Source organism: Nicotiana tomentosiformis, chromosome 12 (assembly GCF_000390325.3).
Source record: "Nicotiana tomentosiformis chromosome 12, ASM39032v3, whole genome shotgun sequence".
Lineage (NCBI taxonomy): Eukaryota > Viridiplantae > Streptophyta > Magnoliopsida > Solanales > Solanaceae > Nicotiana > Nicotiana tomentosiformis.
This window is the reverse complement of record NC_090823.1, coordinates 13731377-13751635: the sequence shown is the minus strand read 5'-3', so window position 1 is coordinate 13751635 and position 20259 is coordinate 13731377. Positions and strand designations below refer to the sequence as shown.

General features: G+C 35.0%; 1 protein-coding gene across 1 annotated transcript; it reads right to left on the bottom strand.

Annotated features, from left to right (window-relative positions):
- Positions 1–1385: 1385 nt before the first annotated feature.
- Positions 1386–2351, bottom strand: LOC138902263 (uncharacterized). The gene is made up of 2 exons (XM_070190107.1): positions 2187–2351; positions 1386–1898 (listed from the first exon to the last, which is right to left on the bottom strand). The coding sequence occupies exons 1-2, from the start codon at positions 2349–2351 to the stop codon at positions 1386–1388; spliced, it is 678 nt and encodes a 225-aa protein (XP_070046208.1).
- Between the last annotated feature and the right edge of the window lie 17908 nt (positions 2352–20259).

The following is a 20259-nucleotide window of genomic DNA, read 5'->3' as shown; positions in this document are numbered from 1 at the left end:
ATTGAGCAATGGGAGAAGGACTACGAGGCTCTAGAAGATAAATCAACTCTTGATGTAAGCTGGGCTTTTCTGAACACGCGCCTCAAGACTTTAATGGAGGCTAACCAAGAAGGATTTGACTTAAATGCTGATATTGCAAAGGTTAAGGAAACGATTGAAAAAACTCAGCAAAGTCAAAACTTTTCCTCACCTGAGGTCGGAGTTCCCGAAAGTGATGAACTTACTCCTGGTGAAGTTGGTGTTCAAGCCTTTTCTGCTCAAGTCGAATATTCTCCCGCTGCTGATGATGCCATGTTGGATTCTGCCTCTCCCATTGCTGATAGTGTTGCTTTTGATGGGAAGTTTGTTTTGTTTGTTTTTGTTTGTTATTTTTGGAATGATTGGCTAGTTTTTACCCCTGGTCCGTTTTGGGGTTTGTAATCAAACTAATACCTTGGTTTTAACTAAGTTTATACTTAGTTTTAGCCAAGTTTATTATATAATATTTCATTTGAATTTATATTTTATTCTTTGACTTGCATTTTAAAAATGCTTTAGTATTTCGTGATTTTGGTATAAACATGAATTTTATAAAAGAGGTCCCTTTTATAAACGACACAAATGAAGAAGACGTCTCAACTTCATATTGGTATAAGTATATGAAAGAAGTAGGAAAATACATGTTTCGAAGAGATTTCTTGAATAATTTGAGGAAGTTTCATATTTTGAACTTTCAAATTATATAATACTATACATGTATTCAAGTAACTTTTTGTACAACATCTACAACTCTTTCATAACTGTTTTCCTTATAACAGATTTCATAAAATTCTAGGGTATATTTTGCAACCCATGACTAATCATTGCTCTTAACCTAAGTACTAGTAGGATCTTGTAATTTACATCCGCAAGTTTACACTTTATCAAAGCTTATTACAAAGGTTTTTGAATCAGGCTTGTTTTTTGGCTCTTGATTAGCTCTTGATTTTTGATTTTTGGGTTGATCCAGGCTTGACTTGAATTCTAACTCTTTTAGTCTTCTTTAGTCTTCTTTGACTTTCAGTCTTCTTTGCCTTCCATAGTCCCCCAAGTATTAGAGTTTTGACGTATGAATTCTCGAGCACTTGATTATTCCTTCTATATGGTTCATTTCCTGAAAAGGAAAATACATACGGGACTCAGAGGTATATTTTTAGATGATGACTGCTTAAACCCTTTTTTATTTTCATTAGAAAGGTTATAACCCAGACCGGGAATAATTTTATATCCCGCGTGTCTTTCAGGTATAATATCATCATTTGGTGTGGGCTAGGCTTTTGCCTATCATCTAAAATTGTTAGTATAATTTAACTGAACAAAAAATAAATCATAGATAAGTGATACCTGACCGTGGGTATTTCCCTTGCTTAGAAATAATATTTCTCCAAATGAACATCATTCCAATTTGAAGGTAATACCTTGTCTTCCATGGCTTCTAATTCATAAGCACCTTTCCCAGCGATACCTCGAACTTTATAAGGACCTTCCCAATTTGGGTTCAACTTTCCTGCTCCAGCTATTTTTGTGGATTGAAAAACCTTTTTGAGAACGAAGTCTCCAAACTTGAAGTATCTGAGATGAGCCTTCCTGTTGTAGTATCGTTCAATGGTTTGATTATGTGTTGCCATCCTTATTAGAGTTGCTTCTCTTCTTTGCTCGAGTAAATCCAAGTTCGTTCTTAACTTTTCATCATTTGATTCTTCTGTTGCTTGTGTGAATCTTGCACTTGGCTCTCCTATTTCAACTGGGATTAAGGCTTCTGAACCATAGACAAGTGAAAATGGTGTTTCTCCCGTGCATGTCTTTGTTGTTGTTCGATAAGCCCATAATACTCCCGGTAATACCTCGGGCCAATTGCCTTTTGATTCTTCTAATATTTTCTTCAAATTATTAATAATAATCTTATTTGTTAACTCTACTTGTCCATTTGCCACGGGATGATAAGGTAAGAAAGTTATTCGTTTGATTTTCCAACTTTGAAAAAATTCTGTGACTTTCGAGCCTATAAACTGTGGGCCATTATCACATACGATTTCTTTTGGCACTCCGAATCGGCATATAACATTCCGCCAAATAAAATCCATTACTTCATTTTCTCGCACCTGTTTGAAAGCTCATGCCTCTACCAATTTGGAAAAATAATCCGTTAATACTAACAAAAATCATACCTTTCCTTTAGCTTGTGGCAAAGGACCCACTATATCCATTCCCCACTTCATGAATGGCCACGGGGAAATAACCGTGTGTAATAATTCTGCTGGGTGATGCATATTATTGCCATATCGTTGGCATCTATCACACTTTGCTACAAAACGTTTTGCATCTTCCTCCATTTTCAGCCAGTAGTATCCTCCTCTAATTAGAGTTTTTACCAAAGATCTACCTCATGGGTGATTTCCACAATGCCCCTCATGCACTTGTTTCATCACATATTCTGTTTGAGCAAGTCCAAGGCATCTTGCTAAAGGTCCACCGAACATTTTTCGATAGATATTTCCTCGAATTAAATAGTAACGAGCAGCTTTTCGTCGAAGCGACTGAGACTCTTTTTTGCCTTCAGATACGGTTCCATACTGCAAAAAATTAACAAGCTCGTTTCTCCAATCCCAAGTCAGATTATTGAAACTTACCTCGTTTTTATCCTGGTTCAGTGCTGAATGAAATAAATATATTATGATAGCATTTTTTGCACTTGTTATTTCCGCAACTTATGCAAGATTAGCTAGTGCATCTGCTTCTGCATTTTCTTCCTTGGGTATTTGCACAATCTTCCATGATTGGAATTGCCTTATCAATTCTCGTGTCTTTTTCAAATATTGTTGCATTCGTGCCTCTCTAGCTATATAAGTCCCCTGCATCTGATTGACTACCAGCGGAGAATCACTTTTAATCACGATTTGCTCTATGAAGAGTTCTCGTGCCAGTTCTAAACCTGTAATTACAGCTTTGTACTCTGCTCAATTGTTAGTAATAGGGTAATATTTAATTGCTTGTCTTATACTTTCTCCCGAAGGTGGAATTAAAACAATACCCAAACCTGCTCATTTAATATTTGAGGAACCATCAGTAAATAGAGTCCACGTACATGGATTAGATCCGGTGAATATTTGTAATTCCTTTTCTACTTCAAGAACTATTTTTGTGCTAAAATCTGCTACAAAATCTACTAAAACTTGTGATTTTATTGCAGTTCTAGGTTAGTACATGATATCATACTCACTGAGTTCTATTGCCCACTTGGCTAATCTACCTGACAATTCTTGTTTATGCAAAATATTCCTTAAAGGATAGGCAGTTATTACGGAAATAAGGTGACATTGAAAGTAAGGTCTCAACTTTCTAGATGCCATAACTAATGCTAAAGCAAGTTTTTCTAAATGAGGATATCTAGTCTAAGCATCCAACAAAGATTTACTGACATAATAAATTAGAGATTGTTTACCTTTGTCTTCTCGTATCAAAACTGCACTTACAGTCATTTCTGAAACTGCAAGATAAACTAACAGCCTCTCACCATCTTTTGGTTTAGCTAGCAAAGGAGGATTTGATAAGTATGCCTTCAAATTTTTGATAGCTTGTTTGCATTATTCAGTCCACTCGAACTGATTTTGCTTTTTTAGCACTGGAAATAATTTGAATTTTTTCTCCGAAGACTTAGAAATAAATCTTCCCAGAGCTGCTATCCTTCCTGTCAATCTTTGTACCTCTTTTTTGCTCGCGAGTATATCAGAAATTTCTTCAATAGATTTGATATGTGTAGGGTTTACTTCAATACCTCTATTAGATACAAGAAAACCTAAGAACTTACCTGAAGCTACGCTGAAGGCACACTTTTCTGGGTTTAATTTCATATTATAGTTGCGGAGGATCTCGAAGGTATTTGAAAGATTTTGAAAATGACCTTCCGCTCGTGCAGATTTGACTAGCATATCATCAATATATACTTCCATAGTCTTTTCCACGTGTTCTTGAAACATCTTGGTCACCAACATTTGATATGTGGCTCCAGCGTTTTTCAAACCAAAAGGCATGACTTTATAACAATAAGTCCCTATGCCCGTAATAAATGAAGTTTTTTCTTCATCCAAAGGGTCCATTTTTATTTGATTATAACCTGAATACGCATCTAAAAACTCAATAGCTCATGACCTGCGGTAGAGGGAATGAATCTTTTGGACAAGATTTATTTAGATCAAGTATAATCTACGCAAACTCGTCATTTACCATTCTTTTTTGGAACTACCACAGTATTAGCTAACTAATTAGGATATTTTACCTCACGTATTGAACCGATCTTTAAGAGTTTTTGTACCTCATCATGAATCACTTGATTTTTGAATGAACCTTGATTCCTCTTCTTTTGCTTGATAGGTACGTATGATGGATCTTCATTCAATTTATGAGTCATCACCTCCGGAGGTATATCTATCATATCTGAATGCGACCAAGTAAAACAATTTGTGTTAGCTTTTAAAAATTCAACTAACTTACCTCTCATTCCTGGGCTCAGCTTTGCTCCAATATAAACTTTTCGATCTGGCCATTGTTCGAATAGCACAATAGTTTCGAGCTCCTCAATTGTTGTTTTGATATTTTCATTCTCCTTTGGTTCTTGAATTACACCCAGTCTCGAATCCATATCAGTTTGCTTTGATACATTTTCAGATGAGATTTGATTTACCACGAAATCCTCATTTGTATCAATGCTTTCCTTGTGTGACTGCACCACTGAATTGATATTCTTAGAAGTTTGTTGATCTCCTCGAATTTGTTGAATTCCCCATTTTGAAGGAAACTTAATAACTTGATATAACGTGGACGGAACAACATCCATGTCATGAATCCATGGCCTCCCAAGAATCACATTATAGGCCATGTCCGTGTCTATTACTTGAAATTTTGTCTCTTTGATGACTCCTTCCGCGAATGTAGTTAACATTATCTCACCCTTCGTAATAACGGTTGAATTGTTGAATCCAGATAAGGAACTTTCTTTTGGTATCATTCGGTCGCCAATTTGCATGTCGTTCACCACTCGCAATAAGATAATATTCACGGAGGTACCTGGATCAATCAAAACTCGTTTTACATTAGTATCATGTATAAGAAAAGATATTACCAGTACATCATTATGAGGAATATGAGGAATCATTAAGTCATCCGCATCTGTATCATCAAATGTTATGTTATCTTCTTCCAAGGCTTGTCGAACTCACTTTCCGTGGGTTACTGTGAATTTTGCCGTCTTTTTTGCAGTTGTGTACGTTACACCATTGACTTTTTCTCCCCCTCTTATCACGTTCACCGTTCTCTTTGGAGATGGAGGTTTTGGAGGTTCTTATCTATTTTTCATGTAAGACTGTTTACCTTTCTCGCTGAACAGGTCTGTCAAGTATCCCTGCTTCAACAAATGTTCTACCTCACCTTGTAATAGTCAGCAATCTGATGTTCTATGGTCGTGGTCATTATGAAACTCGCACCAAAAATCTGAATTTCTTCTGTTTGGGTTTGATATAATTTCCTTTGGCCATCGCACCTTTTCTCCCATACTCCTTAAAACAGCAACCAACTCAAAAATTCTGATATTGAAACTATAGTCTTCAATCCTTGCATTTGCGTTGGTATCCCCATCACGCACATCTCGATCTTTCCTGAACCTAGATGAAGATGAACCTGAATCTCTATTCCTCAATCTATGGTCAGATCATATATTTTCTGGCTTGAAACGTGCGTCTCGCCCTAAGGGTCTTATATAAGGCTCGTACATGTTTTTACCGGACCTCTTTTTAGATTCCGACCGCCTCGATCATGTTCTCTCATCAACCTTTGATTGAGCAACGATGTCTTCTTCAATCCGCAGCTTGGTACTATACATGTTATATATGTCATTCCATGTTGTGACAGGGAATTCTCGTAAGCTTTCTTTGAGCCTCCTCGTGGCTTCTGAACTTTTTTTGTTTAGATTACTCGCGAACGCCATGGCTGCCCAATTATCAAGTACTGTTGGTAGCATCATTCTTTCTATCTACAAATTCTCTAAGCAATTTTGTATCTCCTTGCTTCACTTTAAAGATATCTTTCATTCGTTTTCAACTTTTTGAGCCACCGAGTGTGCTTTTATAAATAAATCTACAAGCTCAGCAAAATAGTCAATAGCATTTTCAGGTAAAAGAGAATACCATGTTAACGCCCCTTTCGTGAGTGTTTCTCCAAACTTTTTGACCAACACTGAATGAATTTCCTGCTTGGTTAAATCATTGCCTTTTACTCCTGTGGTGAATGCAGTGACATGGTCACATGGATCGGTTGTTCCATCATATTTTGGGATGTCAGGCATTTTGAACTTCTTAGGAATAGGCAATGGAGCCGCACTTGGTTTTCAGGGTTGTTGGGAATATTTGTTGATATCCACTCCCTTAATCATAGGTGGTACGGCGGGTATTTGCTCGATGAAGTCATTTTGTTCTTTCACCTGTTTCTGCAAAGTTAGTAGTAAAGTTTGTAAATCAGAATTATTTGATGTACCTGGTCTCCCATCACGTGACTCATTGGAAGTTCCCCCGCTTCCTGAATTAGTAAGCCCTTAACGTGGAATTTTTGCAATTGCAGTATTATTTGGGGGAAGAGTTGGTGGTACAGTTGGCAGTCCCCTCACTAAAGCTTGGAGAGCATTATTCAAGTGTTCACCGATCAACTATTTCACAGCATCCTGCTCAACGATCTGCTCTTCTTCATGTTGTTTATTCATATGAGTAGCAAATCTTTTAGGTGTTCCTTCTCGAGAAGGTGGTAGAATTGGAGTTCCTTCTACCTGATGGTTGTTGTCATTGACAGTTGACATGATTTGGTTGTGAGAGAGAAAGATTTGGAAAGTAAAAAGATTATCAGATTTTCAAAAACGGAACCAACTTGTTTAACCAAAAAATAAGATTCTCGGTCAAAGTCTATTTTTAGAAGAACTCGGGTTACTGATAATCAAGAAATTCCGTACTTTCTCAATTATATGAAAGGAAATAAACGTGATAAGAAATATGAAAATAATTGATTGGAAACAAAAGAAAGTAATTGTATTTCAGTAAGAATCAGAACATGCCTTTACAAGTGAAATTTTCTTCCCTTATATAGGGGTTTACAAATATAACGTTTCATTCCTTTTATGTCTGAGTCATTATGAGCATTAATGACATTAAATGAACCGTTATAATTGGGATCGTAACTGTCCATGAAGATTCTGTAACAATTCTGATTCTTCTTCCTCATTAATTGAAGGTTCGTGAATCTTCTCTTTTAATTGTCTTGATTCATTTCATTTGTGTCACTTGTTCGTACCTCTTGTAACTCGTGCATCTTTTAATTATTACACTCCAACTGTTATCTTTTTAGTGATCCACATATCATGCCCTGTCAGTCACATATAATTCTATGTCTATTATTTATTTTCTACCAATACAATTAGTATCAAGAAACTCTAGCAGAGAGTTAACCTTCTCATAGAGTAATTTTAAGTGTTCTTTGTGACCGTCCTGCAGGTCTAAGTTGGATTGCGAAATCAGGTGTATAGTTCTCATCAGAGAAGTTACTGCAGCATAAGCAGTCATTTCTCTTGTTACTTCTGCAAAGATTCTTCAGAGATCTATACAACATTTGTGATTGAAGAAATTTGCTGAAAGTTGGTCCTCAAAATGAGAGGCTAGTTTGACAACTACTACTAAGTATATCAATTGAAGTGGTCATTTATTAAATACTACTAATTGTCAATTAATTTTACTGACATTAGCATCCTAGCACTTAGCTGGATAGCAGTTTTCATTAAAGTTGATACCCCACATGATAAAATAAAATATGACAAATAGTAGTACAAAGTACATAACAGACAATATGGGTGGTTTTTTTAAACAATTGTTAATTTGTTTTTTGTGTAGTTTCCTAGAACTTAATTTACTTGCAATTTAAATATGGCAATGGTCTCCACCTAATGATTTATAATATGCCAAATCAGCCTCACCTTTATAACGTCTCAACAACCAGGGACGGGACGGGCCATGCTCTAGTGAAGATTTATCCGGTAATACGAAAAAATGCAGAGCTTTTAGATGATAGGGCATTTACAAATTGAATTTAAGTAAATGTCCCTACCTATTTTAATATTTTCTTTTTCAATTATTTTTCTTATATATTTTCCTATGTGGTAATATAGAAGTCAAACTCAAAATGTCAAAGGACCTGTTTGTAAAAATTAAGAGATTCAACTCAATTCCACTATAAAAACGAGCAAATTCAAATTACAACTCTTTATCTAAGACTAACTCTAAGCCTTGCCCCAACAATCACTGGATTGTTGCATCCCTTCAAGTCAACTCGAACTTGAAGCAAGAAGAACTTAACTCCAAGCCCTTCACCTTTTTCAAACTAACTCTAGCTTGAACAATATTCTCTACATATTACAACTTCAAATCAAGCGAACGAGACTATTGGGAATAATAGTAACCCATATTTCATCCTAGATTTACTATTCATTGTCGTCTCCAATTATTTATTTCACTGCAAGAACAATAGTTTCTAGGGTTTGCTCAACGATATGATAAATTACATTTTCTACACCAACATCATCATCCTACAAATGTATCTATACACAACTAGCAAGGTTTGAATTGTAGGATTACCTCTTGTAGACCGATCTTGAAAAATCATAACGTTGGTGATTTTTAAGTTCTTAAAGATTTGATGATGAAATCTTGGTTTGATCGGATTCATTGCCCTTCGGACTTAAGAACCCTTCTCCTCTTCAAAAATGCCAATACGGCGGGGTTTAGTGCTATAAATTAATCCCTCTACTTTTTTCGCTTAAACTCAAACATGAAATAAAAGCACCATTTTTTTTTCCTTTATAAGGTAAATACTATATTAATGTTGGGAACAACTCTTGTATGCAAGTAGTATACTGAACACCTACAGCACATCTAACTAGAGGATTCAAATGCTAATAACATAGTCACACGCTTAAAATAATACTACTTACTTTAAACGAAAAAGGATCAAATTTACCTCTACTATGCAAAAAGGTTTAATTTTACAAAAACGTTATACTTTTCGCATATACCCCTCCTCCGTTAGAGCTGCCCAGTATAAAACCTCAATCCCACATGGCACTAGCATAGGTGAGGTGGATGCCACGGGGCATGCCGCCTCACCACACCCAACCATTTTACCCCCTCCCCTACTTCTTCCATCACCAATATCTCCCACCTCTCCTCCACCAATGCCACCATCTACACCACATAATCACACCCACATACATATATAGCAATCTCCATAAAATGAAGACTTTGAAAATATTCTATCTACCTACACAAGATAGGGGTAAGGTTTGCCTATACTCTATACTCCTCAGACCCCACTTTGTAGGATTAGACTGATTTTTTGTTATTGATTTATTACAATCCATTGTGTTGTCATAAGACTCAATCTCAAAGCAAGAGTAGGCAATCTTTCTCTACAGAGAGTTTCAGATAAATAATCAGATTCACATAGCTCCCACCAAAATAGAGAGCAACTTCCCAACGAGCAAAGATCAGGTACGATTAAAATTCTAGTTCAAAAAACGAAAAAATACCCAGAATGAAGAACACAATTTTCCAAAACTGGAAATCAGAAAGCTAAAAAATTCAACCCATCTCAAACAAAAATAGCAAAATTAGAAAGAAGAAAAAAGAAATTTTAAGGGGGGAATAGCAATGTGTATTCAATAAATTCAATTTCTTTTTGTGCTCTAGTTTAAGTGATACCAAAAATCACCTCTATAGTTTGTCAATTTAGTTGCTAAATTAGAAATGATTTCAATCGAAAAAATCCCCGAACTTCGGATAAATGAGAATATTGACAAGGAAAATGGTAAAATCAAAGGTAAAAGTAGGAACATAATTAGCTAATCGTGGCTTAGAATTGCAATTGAAAACGTACCATCATTTAAAAATGAAGAAAAAGGGTATTTTTACGCAAAAATATCCTAAAGACATGGTGAGGTGACATGTCATGTGTTAAGTTTTTAAGGATATCTTTACACAAAAAGTATAATAGAGGATAAAATTAAATATTTTCACATAGCAAAGAGGTAAGTTTGACCTTTTTCCTGCTTTAACGAGAATCATGTGTGACATGATTTCTCATATTTGGATATGAGGTTGTTGTTAGGGTGTCAATGGTTCGGTTCGGCCGGTTATTTTATAAAATTTATGGCATATCAATTTTTCGGTTATTTTATTCTCAATCATCTCGGTTTCTCTTCGGTATCGGTACGGTTCAGTTAATTTTTCGGTATATTTTTTAAAAAGTCATACAAGAGTCACTAGTCGAAGTTAGAATGCGATAAATGTGTATTTGCATAAGACTTTGGCAAAACTCTCTAGGCATTTTTATTATTTTAAAAGTGATGATCAAAGGAACATAAAAGATGTCCAGAATAGAGATTCATCTCCCTATCCTATGGTAGCGTAAAATAAATTAAGCAAAGACAAGAAAAATATAAATCATACGAGTGGAAAGAAATTAATCAAAGTTGGACTCAAGAATCGAGCGTATTAGAAGATTAGTATTCAACAAGAGAAATCTAAATTATACGAGAGGAAAGATATCTAATACCTTGTGGCTTACTACTGAAGATCGTTGGAATATCTAGTGGCTTGCTACTCAAGATGTTAGAACTCATTTAGTTTCGATATGAGTAGTAGAATAGGTTTAGAAGTTGGGACTCTGGATATTAATTATTTGGTCACTTGTAGCCATCTCTATAATTTCAAGACCGAAGAAAAAATATTTAATGCTTTGTTAGTTTTAAACTTAGTATATAAAATATATTTTTCATATATATATTTATTCATTACGGTTCGATATTTTTATCAACGGCAAAGGGCCAAATATACCCGTGTACTTTCGAAAATGGTCTAAGAATACCCCTCGTTATACTATTGGGTTATATATACCCCTGCAGTCATACTTTGGGTTCAAATATACGCCTCATTTAAACGGAGGGACACGTGTCATTGTCATGTTGGCCAATTCTAAATATCTCCTAAATAATTAAAAAGACTCATTACCCATACCCGAAAAATAAATTTTTAAAGAAATTTTTATTTTTGTAAAAACTAGAAAAAACTAAAAAACATTTACTAAAAACTGAAGAAAAAAACGAAAATATTTTTTTTCCAGTTTTAACAAAAAAAACAATGCTTTAAACAAAATTAAAAAATATTTTCTAAAACATATTTTTGTAAAAACTGAAAAATAAAAAGTGAAAATAAATTTTCTAAAGCAATTAAAAACTAGAAAAAACTGATTTTGTTTTACCTAAAAACTGGAAAAAAAAATTGTTTTTTCAGTTTTTACAAAAACATTGCTTTAGAAAATTGCTTTTCAGCTTTTTGTTTTTAGTTTTTACAAAACAATTGCTTTAGAAATTATTTTTCAGTTTTTTTTAAAGCAATATTTTTCTTAAAATGGGAAAAACATATTTTCGATTTTTTCAGTTTTTAGTAAAAAAAACATTCAGTTTTTTTTTAGATTTTTACAAAAATATTGCTTTAGAAAATTGCTTCATTTTTTTTTTCCAGTTTTTACAAAAATATTATTTTAGAAAATATTTTTCATTTTTTAAAACAGTTTGTTTGTAAATACTAGAAAAAAATATTTTCGTTTTTTTTTTTCCAGTTTTTAGTAAAGCAAAATTCAGTTTTTTCTAGTTTTTACAAAAACTAATTGCTTTAGAAAATTGCTTTTCGGGTATGGGTAATGGATTTTTTAATTAATTAGGAGATACTTAGAATTGGCCAACAAGATGATGACACATGTCCCTCCGTTTAAATGAGGGGTATATTTGAACTTAAAGTATGACTACATGGGTATAAATAAACCAATAATATAACGAAGGGTATTCTTAGACTATTTTCGAAAGTACAAGGGTATATTTTACCCTTTTCCATTTTATCAATTTATTTTTATAAGGCCAAATACATATCGAGCCCCTTAAACTTGGCTCTAATTTCCATTCAAACACCTCAATTGAGGCTTTGTTCCCATCAAACACTTAAACTATGTTTAAATTGTACCTATTAGACACATTTAACTTATGTGGCAAAGTGTGTGCTCCACCCTTTCTCTAAGAGCTTAAAAAAGGCAAAATTTTTGTATTTAAGGACCCGTTTTGTCATAGATTTAGCCACAAAAAAAAAATGGCAAATACATGTTTGTTCATAAAATGTATTCATATCTTGTAAAATTCCCAAAACTCAAATTCCAAAACTAGCTCAAGGCCCAAAATATTACTATTATATTTTTTAAAATTGCCCTAAACTTTTATATTTTATAAAAGAGCCCACCATTTATTATTTTGTAACAATGTTATTTCGTCTTTTCGGTCATGTGATGGTGTATTAAGTAGTTTATTATAAAAATAGTAATTTTGTACCAAATTATTTATATTTAGGACTTTGGTTTGTGATAATGATAATGAATGTTATTGATGAAGGTAGCGTTGGGTATTTGTGATAGTTTTTAAAACTTGAGGGTATAAGTCATGTTTCATGTTTTTTCAAAAAAAAGTGCAATATGCTTTGAAAACTGATGCCCAAACATATTTTCATCTTCAAACCAAACTTCACTCAAATCAGATATTTCAAAACAAATTTGGGAATCTATGGCCAAACGCTAGCCAAGTGTTTTTCCCTCTCATTCGTCCCTCTCTCTTCCCCCTCAAGCGATCTCTCCACCTTCACCTTTTTTACAGTCATCACCTCCGTTAAAACCACATAAACCTTTTTCTCCCTTTGATCCTTCAAAGCACATGTGCCCATGTTTTCTCTCTTATTAATCAAGCGTCTTTCTCTGTGGATGGGAGAGATAGACCAACCACACCACCACCATTGTAGCTGCCGGTGCCAATTCCGGTGACCCTACTTTTAAAGTTCAGGTGGCCAGGGAAATTTGGCACCTCATCAAGACTTCCAAACATTACCACTGTGATTTCTCCAACGCCGTGAAACTCTTTGTTGACATGCTCCGTTTTAACTCCACCACTACCCCACCATTTTTGTCGTGGACCTCACCTCCCTCCATCAATGCCTCGCTAACACTACCGTCCCTCTCACCTTCCTCTTCTCTTCCACCATCATTCACAGATCCAATGCACAAACTTCTGAAACCATTCTTGACAACATAACAATCAGGTCCCCATTTATTTCAGGATGTATATAATTGATAAAATTTGAGTCCTTAAAAACTAAAGAGATATACAATGGGATTGACTTATCTTTATTGCTAATGCTCTTTTTGGTTGATAAGTGAATATAGTGGCACGACTGGAGACACCAACTTTATTAGACTAAATGATTTTTCCTTCAATCTCAACAAATATTTTTAGGGGTTTTCGCAGCTTTTCTCTGTTTATTGTAGATTGATTTGATCGCCTTCTTTGTAATCACAACGATATTGTTTTGACTTTGAGCAAGAAAACTGTTAGAATTTGCCGGGATAGTGAGGTGGGGCGGGGGGTTTATGGCGCGGGAGGGGAGCACAACTCTAACATTTTTTAAAACTCAAATCCACGTGGCATATTTTCATTCGTTATTTTTGCCATTTCAGCGTGTGTGAACTTCACGCATATTTTTCTTGCGCTGGTTAGTCTCTGAGGTGTTTAATACGTACAAACTGATTGAAGTTAGACTGTCTAACGGGGACAAGCCTCGATTGAGGTGTCTAAATAAAAATTGCTGCTAAGTTTAAAGGGCCATTTATGTATTTGGCCTTTTTATAAAATCAAAATCTACTCTATCATTCGGTACAGTTATAAATTTATATAAAAATATACGGTTTTATTAAAAGAAATCTAATAATCGGTTCGGTACGGTTCGATCGGTTTAGTCGATTTTTTAAAATTCATTGACACCCCTAGTAGTTGCTCCAAGAGGTGAATGGTTATTTACAACTTGTTGAATGATTGTTATATATAATTCATAATGAATTATATCATATTGTATAATATTGTACTATATCATTTTAGTATATACAATATTTGGATAAATTATATCATTTGTCATGAAAAATAAACTTGCAATATTACGAAAAAAAAATAAGGTACAAGGTAAAATTATTATATAAAAAGATAGGGTAAAAGATAAAATAAAATTATTTAATAATAAGGAGGGGCAAGATGAGAGGAAAAACTAAGGTAACGATACGACCACACCAAATCGGTCCTTTCGTAGAGTGACATATTTCGTCATTATGTAACGCTAAATTTAACGATACGATACAATAAAATTTAAGTAACAATCATAATAAATATTGTGTTTAAAAAGATACAGTACAATAGGTAACAACCATCCAAATAATATAAAGGGGATAATAAATTCTATTGCCTTTGTTTAAAAAATTAGGGCACATCAGTACATGTTCAAAGGATTATTTTAAAAAATTTAATAATAATGCACTGTTTACTGCTGAACTATGGTTAATTGCATCCTCAACAACTCCAATTGCACATACCATCAACCGCACGGGCTTAGGATTCTAACAACTTTTTGGGAGCTTTTGCATCTGCACCCTATTTTGGAGTCATTGAACCTATATCCACTTTGCAAAAAAAAGTTGCAAGCCTACCCATTTTACGATTAACTTCAAACTTATCGGGTTTAAAGTTAAAAAAATTAGTCTGAAGTGAAAAAATTACATTTCAGATGCATTTAAGGTCAAATAAGTCTGAAGTACAACCAATGGTTTCATGCACTTAAGGTCGATAAGTCTGAAGTAAAAAATTACACTTCAGGTACATTTAAGGCCAAAAGGTCTGAAGTGCAACAAACATTTTCATACACTTAAAGGCAATAAATCTGAAGTGAAAAATTGCACTTCAGATATACTTAAGGCCAAATAGGTGTGCAGTGCAACCAATGGTTTAATGCACTCAAGGCCAATAAGTCCGAAAACAATTGCACTTCAGATGCACTTAAACCTAAAAGGTCTGAAGTGCAACAAACGTTTTCCTACACTTACGGCCAATAAGTTTGAAATAAAAAATTACACTTCAGATGCACTTAAGGCCAAAAGGTCTTAAGTGCAACTAACGATTTCATGCACTTAAATCCAAAAAGGCCTGAAGTGCAAATTGCCCAGAAACATAAATTTATTCTTCGAATATTAACAATCCAATATACGATTTAATACCTAAATCTACTCCAAATGAATTCTAATTTGAAACATAACCTCCAAATATCTCAAGAACAAACCTCAATCATCAATTTGTCAAAATAACAATAAATCTAACAAACCCATTTTGCAATTGAGAAAAGAAATCCTAAGCAATAGTAAAAAATCAAGCGCCACAACAGCTCACCACTCTAAAACATCATAAACTACTTTAAAATATGTTCACAAATACCATATAAAATTACAGTTACCCGAAGAAGAAGAAAAAGAAAGAAAGAAAAAAGAAGAACAAGGAGGAGAAAAAGGCCTGAAGTTATTTAAACAGTGAGTTCAAATTCAAAAAGTGGATATAGGTTAAATGAGGGCGACCAAATAGGGTGCCTGTGCAATTTTACGCTTTTTTGGATGGTTGTTATATATCGTTTCATAATATATCGTATCGTATTGTATTGTATTATATTATATCGTTTGATGTATATAATATTTGGATATATTGTATTATTTGCCATCATTTCATGATGTGATACACCAATAATATGAATAATAAACTTGCAATATTATTTAAAAAAAAAAAGGTACGAGGTTTTGAATTTGTAAGGCCCCGTAAAATTTTACCTAAAAATAAATAAATCAGGGTTTCATGGTGCCGAAGTTGACTTATGTGCTGATACGATTCAGACTTTTTGGGTTGAACAATGCGTTGGGGAGTTGAAGAAAATTTTGGAAGTGCAGAGCATTTTTTGCAGTCGATTCTGCGGTCGCAGAACTGATTTGCGGACCGCAAATCTACTGCAGATTGAAGCAGAAACTTGGATAAAATTTTAAACCATTATACGGTCAATTATGCGGCCGCATAATCCATCTCATACCCAACATGAAATGTTTCGGGGGAGTTCTACGGCGCATTATGCTACCGCAGAATTGGTCTGCGGACCGCAGACCGATCGCAGAATGAGGTAGAATTGCCCAGTTCCGGAGGGCCATTGTGCGGTCTATTTTGCAGACCGTAGAAACATTATGCGGTCGCATATGCGATCGCAGATCTGTGTCGGGGCTTCATTTTTCTAATTTTTTTACTCGATCCTATTTTGATTAAAATCCCTTGGGGCTCATTTTAAAAGAGAAATCTGATATTTTTGAAAGAAGGGAGAGTATTCTAGAGAGGGAGAGGAGGAGGAGACCCTAGGCTAATTGTTCATCGATTCTTGCCCAACACTTGGAGAATTCACAAGAAAAACTCACAAGGTCTTTATCCAAGAGGTAAGGTTCTAACCCTAGTCTTCAATTTCGAGTTTAGGTAGAAGATGGGCAATTTAGAGTATGATTTTTGGGTATGAGAGTTATTTATTTTACATGCATGTACCATCAACGATAATGGGAAGATTGCTGAGCTCTTTTGGGTAAACTTTGGGTTGTGGGATGAAAGAATCCACCATAAGAGGACCTTGAAACCTTAATGCACTTCTAGTATTTGATAAAATGCTCAAGTGAGGTGGAACTATGAACTCTCTCCTAATTTTTGTTCAATTTTGCTATATTTCTAAATAGATCGACAAGGCTAAGAATTCCGGAATATTGTAGTAATTTAAAAAGCTCGAGGCGAGGTATGTTGGCTAAACTTCTCTCTTAGAATTGAATTCTCATGATGATCTTGTAAGTCCCGAGTTGTCCATTATGAATTGACTTTTCTAAATAAGTTTGGTGTCAGATGATGTGTGTGTGTGTGTATATATATATATATATGTTCAAAATGTGTTTCGGAATATTCTTATCATATTGTGTTATTCTTGGGGAGAGTATTTGAAGTATGAGTATGTAGTAAAATATTGTGACTTCAAGTCAAGTCCAAATGAAAGTGATCACGCCAAATTATATAAGAAATCACATGTGCCTAAGACCCTAATTTGCTCATGTATGTATTTAAAATCGTAATTTGAAAGGCCTTGTTGTTGATTATCCATGATGATGTTTGAAAGTGAAATAGTGAGCATGAATTATGAAGTATGGCTAACGTGCCAAGGGCGATATTGCGTTATGACTAATGGTGCCAATAAAATGAATGACATGTAAAAGAATATTAAATGAATGGTAAATCCTTTTAGTAATAAATGCCTTCGGAGTATCGTTTAGCCATCGAGGAAGGGTAGGTCGGAATAACTTGACCCCGAAAATTCACGTACTGGTGTAGGAGTGATTGATGGGTAAATTCTCGTGTTAATGTGATGAGACTGTTTCTCCTCATATGGGATGAGATTGGTGTGTTGAGATGTTTTCACTTAAATGGAATGGGATTACTGCTAGCGAAATGTGATATGATGTCGACCCACACAACATTGTGGTGAGATGGCTTAGCCGATCGGGATGAGATCGGACTCCATGTTAATACACAGTGGTGTATCGGTGCTAAAGATCTCCCAACTTAAATTAATGAAACTTACTTGAAATTTACCTTTACCCTAACTTGACACCTTGAAACTCGTTGAGTCTCTTATTGATTTCATGCTTTATTCTCCGTTTACTTTACTCGTTATATTGAGAGGGTGTTTAGTTTTACATACTAGTACTATTTCATATGTACTAACGTCCCTTTTGCCGCTGGGGGGGGAGGAGGGGGGGAGGGCTACATCTTTAATGGATGCAAGAGGTTCCATAGCAGATGGTATTGACCAGTGATAGCAGCACACCCTCTCCTCAGCTGACTTGGTGAACCCCACTTTATTTCGGGGTCTTGCATCTCTTATCCCTTTGTACATAGCGTTCCATAGCCAGGGTCTTGTTGCCGGCACTGTCATAACACTCTTTTGTTTCTGTTAGAGGCTCCGTAGAGATAATGTGTGTTGTATCTATATCTTGTTTTGGGAAGGTTGAACTAAACTTGTTGTAATTGTATCATTTGTCCCACTTTAACTACGAATGTATAGTGTACTATTTTGGGAACTTGTTAATGACGCAACTAATGGAAATGAATTGATGTTAATCACATGACCTCTTAATGTTTAATTAATGATGTATCCTTCTCTTTATTCATGGGTAAGTTGGGTAGACGGCAAGGGCGGATCCACAGTGTAAATCGTGGTTCACGTGAACCCGTAGTCCACCGACCATATCAAATATATTATGTACATAATTTGCAAAAAATAATTTATTATTACTTGATGACACCCATGGCCAAAAGAGGCAAAGTGGTTCACTGATTTTGGCCCCTTATTTCTTGCTAACTTAAGGTCATGAGATCGTATCCCTTCAAAATTACTACTTTAATTTCTTATTCTTAAGCCTTTCTTTCCCTTTTTTTTTTGACAACAACGCATCCTTTTATTTTAGTTTTCCTGAAGTATCAATGATGCACCCATGTTCTCGAAATCCTAGATCCGCCTCTGGTAGACGACACTGTATAGGCTTGCTCGACCGGGGTAACTCTATTGAGCGCTGGTCGCGCTCCCCGAGGTCGGGGCGTGCTTATTACATAAAAATATTAGATAAAGGATAAAATAGAATTATTTAATAAGATATGGCAAGATGAGAGAAAAAAAAGAGGTAATGATGCAACCACACCAAATCGATCATTTCATAAAGTGGCACTTCGTTAAGTAACGACACATTTAATAATAGGCAGAATGGCCTAAATGACACATATACTTGTACCGCTTTGTCATGCCGGTCCTCCTACTTCACTTTTTTTTTTTCATTCAGACACTTTAACTTGTTCAAAATCTATATTTTAAACTCCTCTGACCGTGTGTGTATCTCACTTGCTTGACGTGGATGACACATCATATTCCACCTTATTTTTTATATTTTATCTACTAAAAATAATTATTATATACCATTTCCTTAAAGAAAAAGAAAAAAAAATCAATGCCTCCATCTCATCTCTCTTCCCTCAAATTCACAGATTTTTTCTTCCTTGTCCATCTCATATCCTTCTTCATTCTCATTTCCTTTCTCTGTCTCACTATTCCGTCGATGAATAGTCATATAGGTATTTTTTTTTAATTAGGCAAATTAACCAGAAGGGGGAGGGGAGAAAGAAGAAGCTGGGTTGGGGGTTCCACGACTAGAAAATGTCAAAATTAAATGAAAACATAAGAAAATTAGTATTTGATAGCAGAAATGGCCACTTTTAGTAAGAGATTTTTAAGTTTTTTTTTTTTTTTTTTAGGGGTGGAGACGAAAAGGGAAGGGGGCAGTGGGGGAGGGGGGCAGTGGGGAAGAAGAAGAAGAAGCGTACATGGGGAAGAAAAAGGGAAGGGGGTGTTGTTGGGGGATTCAGTGAGGAAGAAGAAGAAGAAGGGTACAAGGGGCGAAAATGGAGGGGTGTTGTTTTGGGGGGAGTGGGTTTCGAAGAAGAAGAAGTGTACAGCAGGGGGAACGAAAATGAAAGGAACATTTTGGTTTTTTGATTTTTTACTTATTTATTTTTCATTCTTATTTTAATGAATTTTTCTTGTTATTTTAATTATTTATGATTTAAAATATTTATATTCACGCTCATTATCCGCGTGAATTATATTCACTTTGTCCAATTCAATTATTATTTTGCCACATGTGTTTGGTCAATGGTCAGAAAAGTTTAAAATATAAATTTTGAACAAGTTAAAGTGTCTAAGTAGGATGACCGACTGACAAAGTGTCACAAGTATAAGAGTCATTTAAACCATTCTACCTTAATAATATTATACAGTCAAATTTAAGTAACAAACATTACATTTAAATTAACAATACCGTGCAATACAATGGGTAACAACCAGAAGTTTCACTGGTAATCTTTGATGCATATTTTAATATTCTGGTCGCTGAAAAATCGAGACTCGCCACCACTCTATAGCTGCTCTCGGCTTCCATTTCCAATGTCTCCGCTTCCTCAGGTAACGAAGTCATTTTCAAGCAATTGTTGTTTTAGTATGACGTCATCTCTGAGAACCCACCGGAGAGGTAACGAGGAGAAGAATCGGAGGGTAGGTTATCAGGGAAATTCATGTCGATTCACGGACAGAGCTCGGGGAGCAGCAGTTCGGAGTTGTTGTGAAGGTCGAGGACGGCACG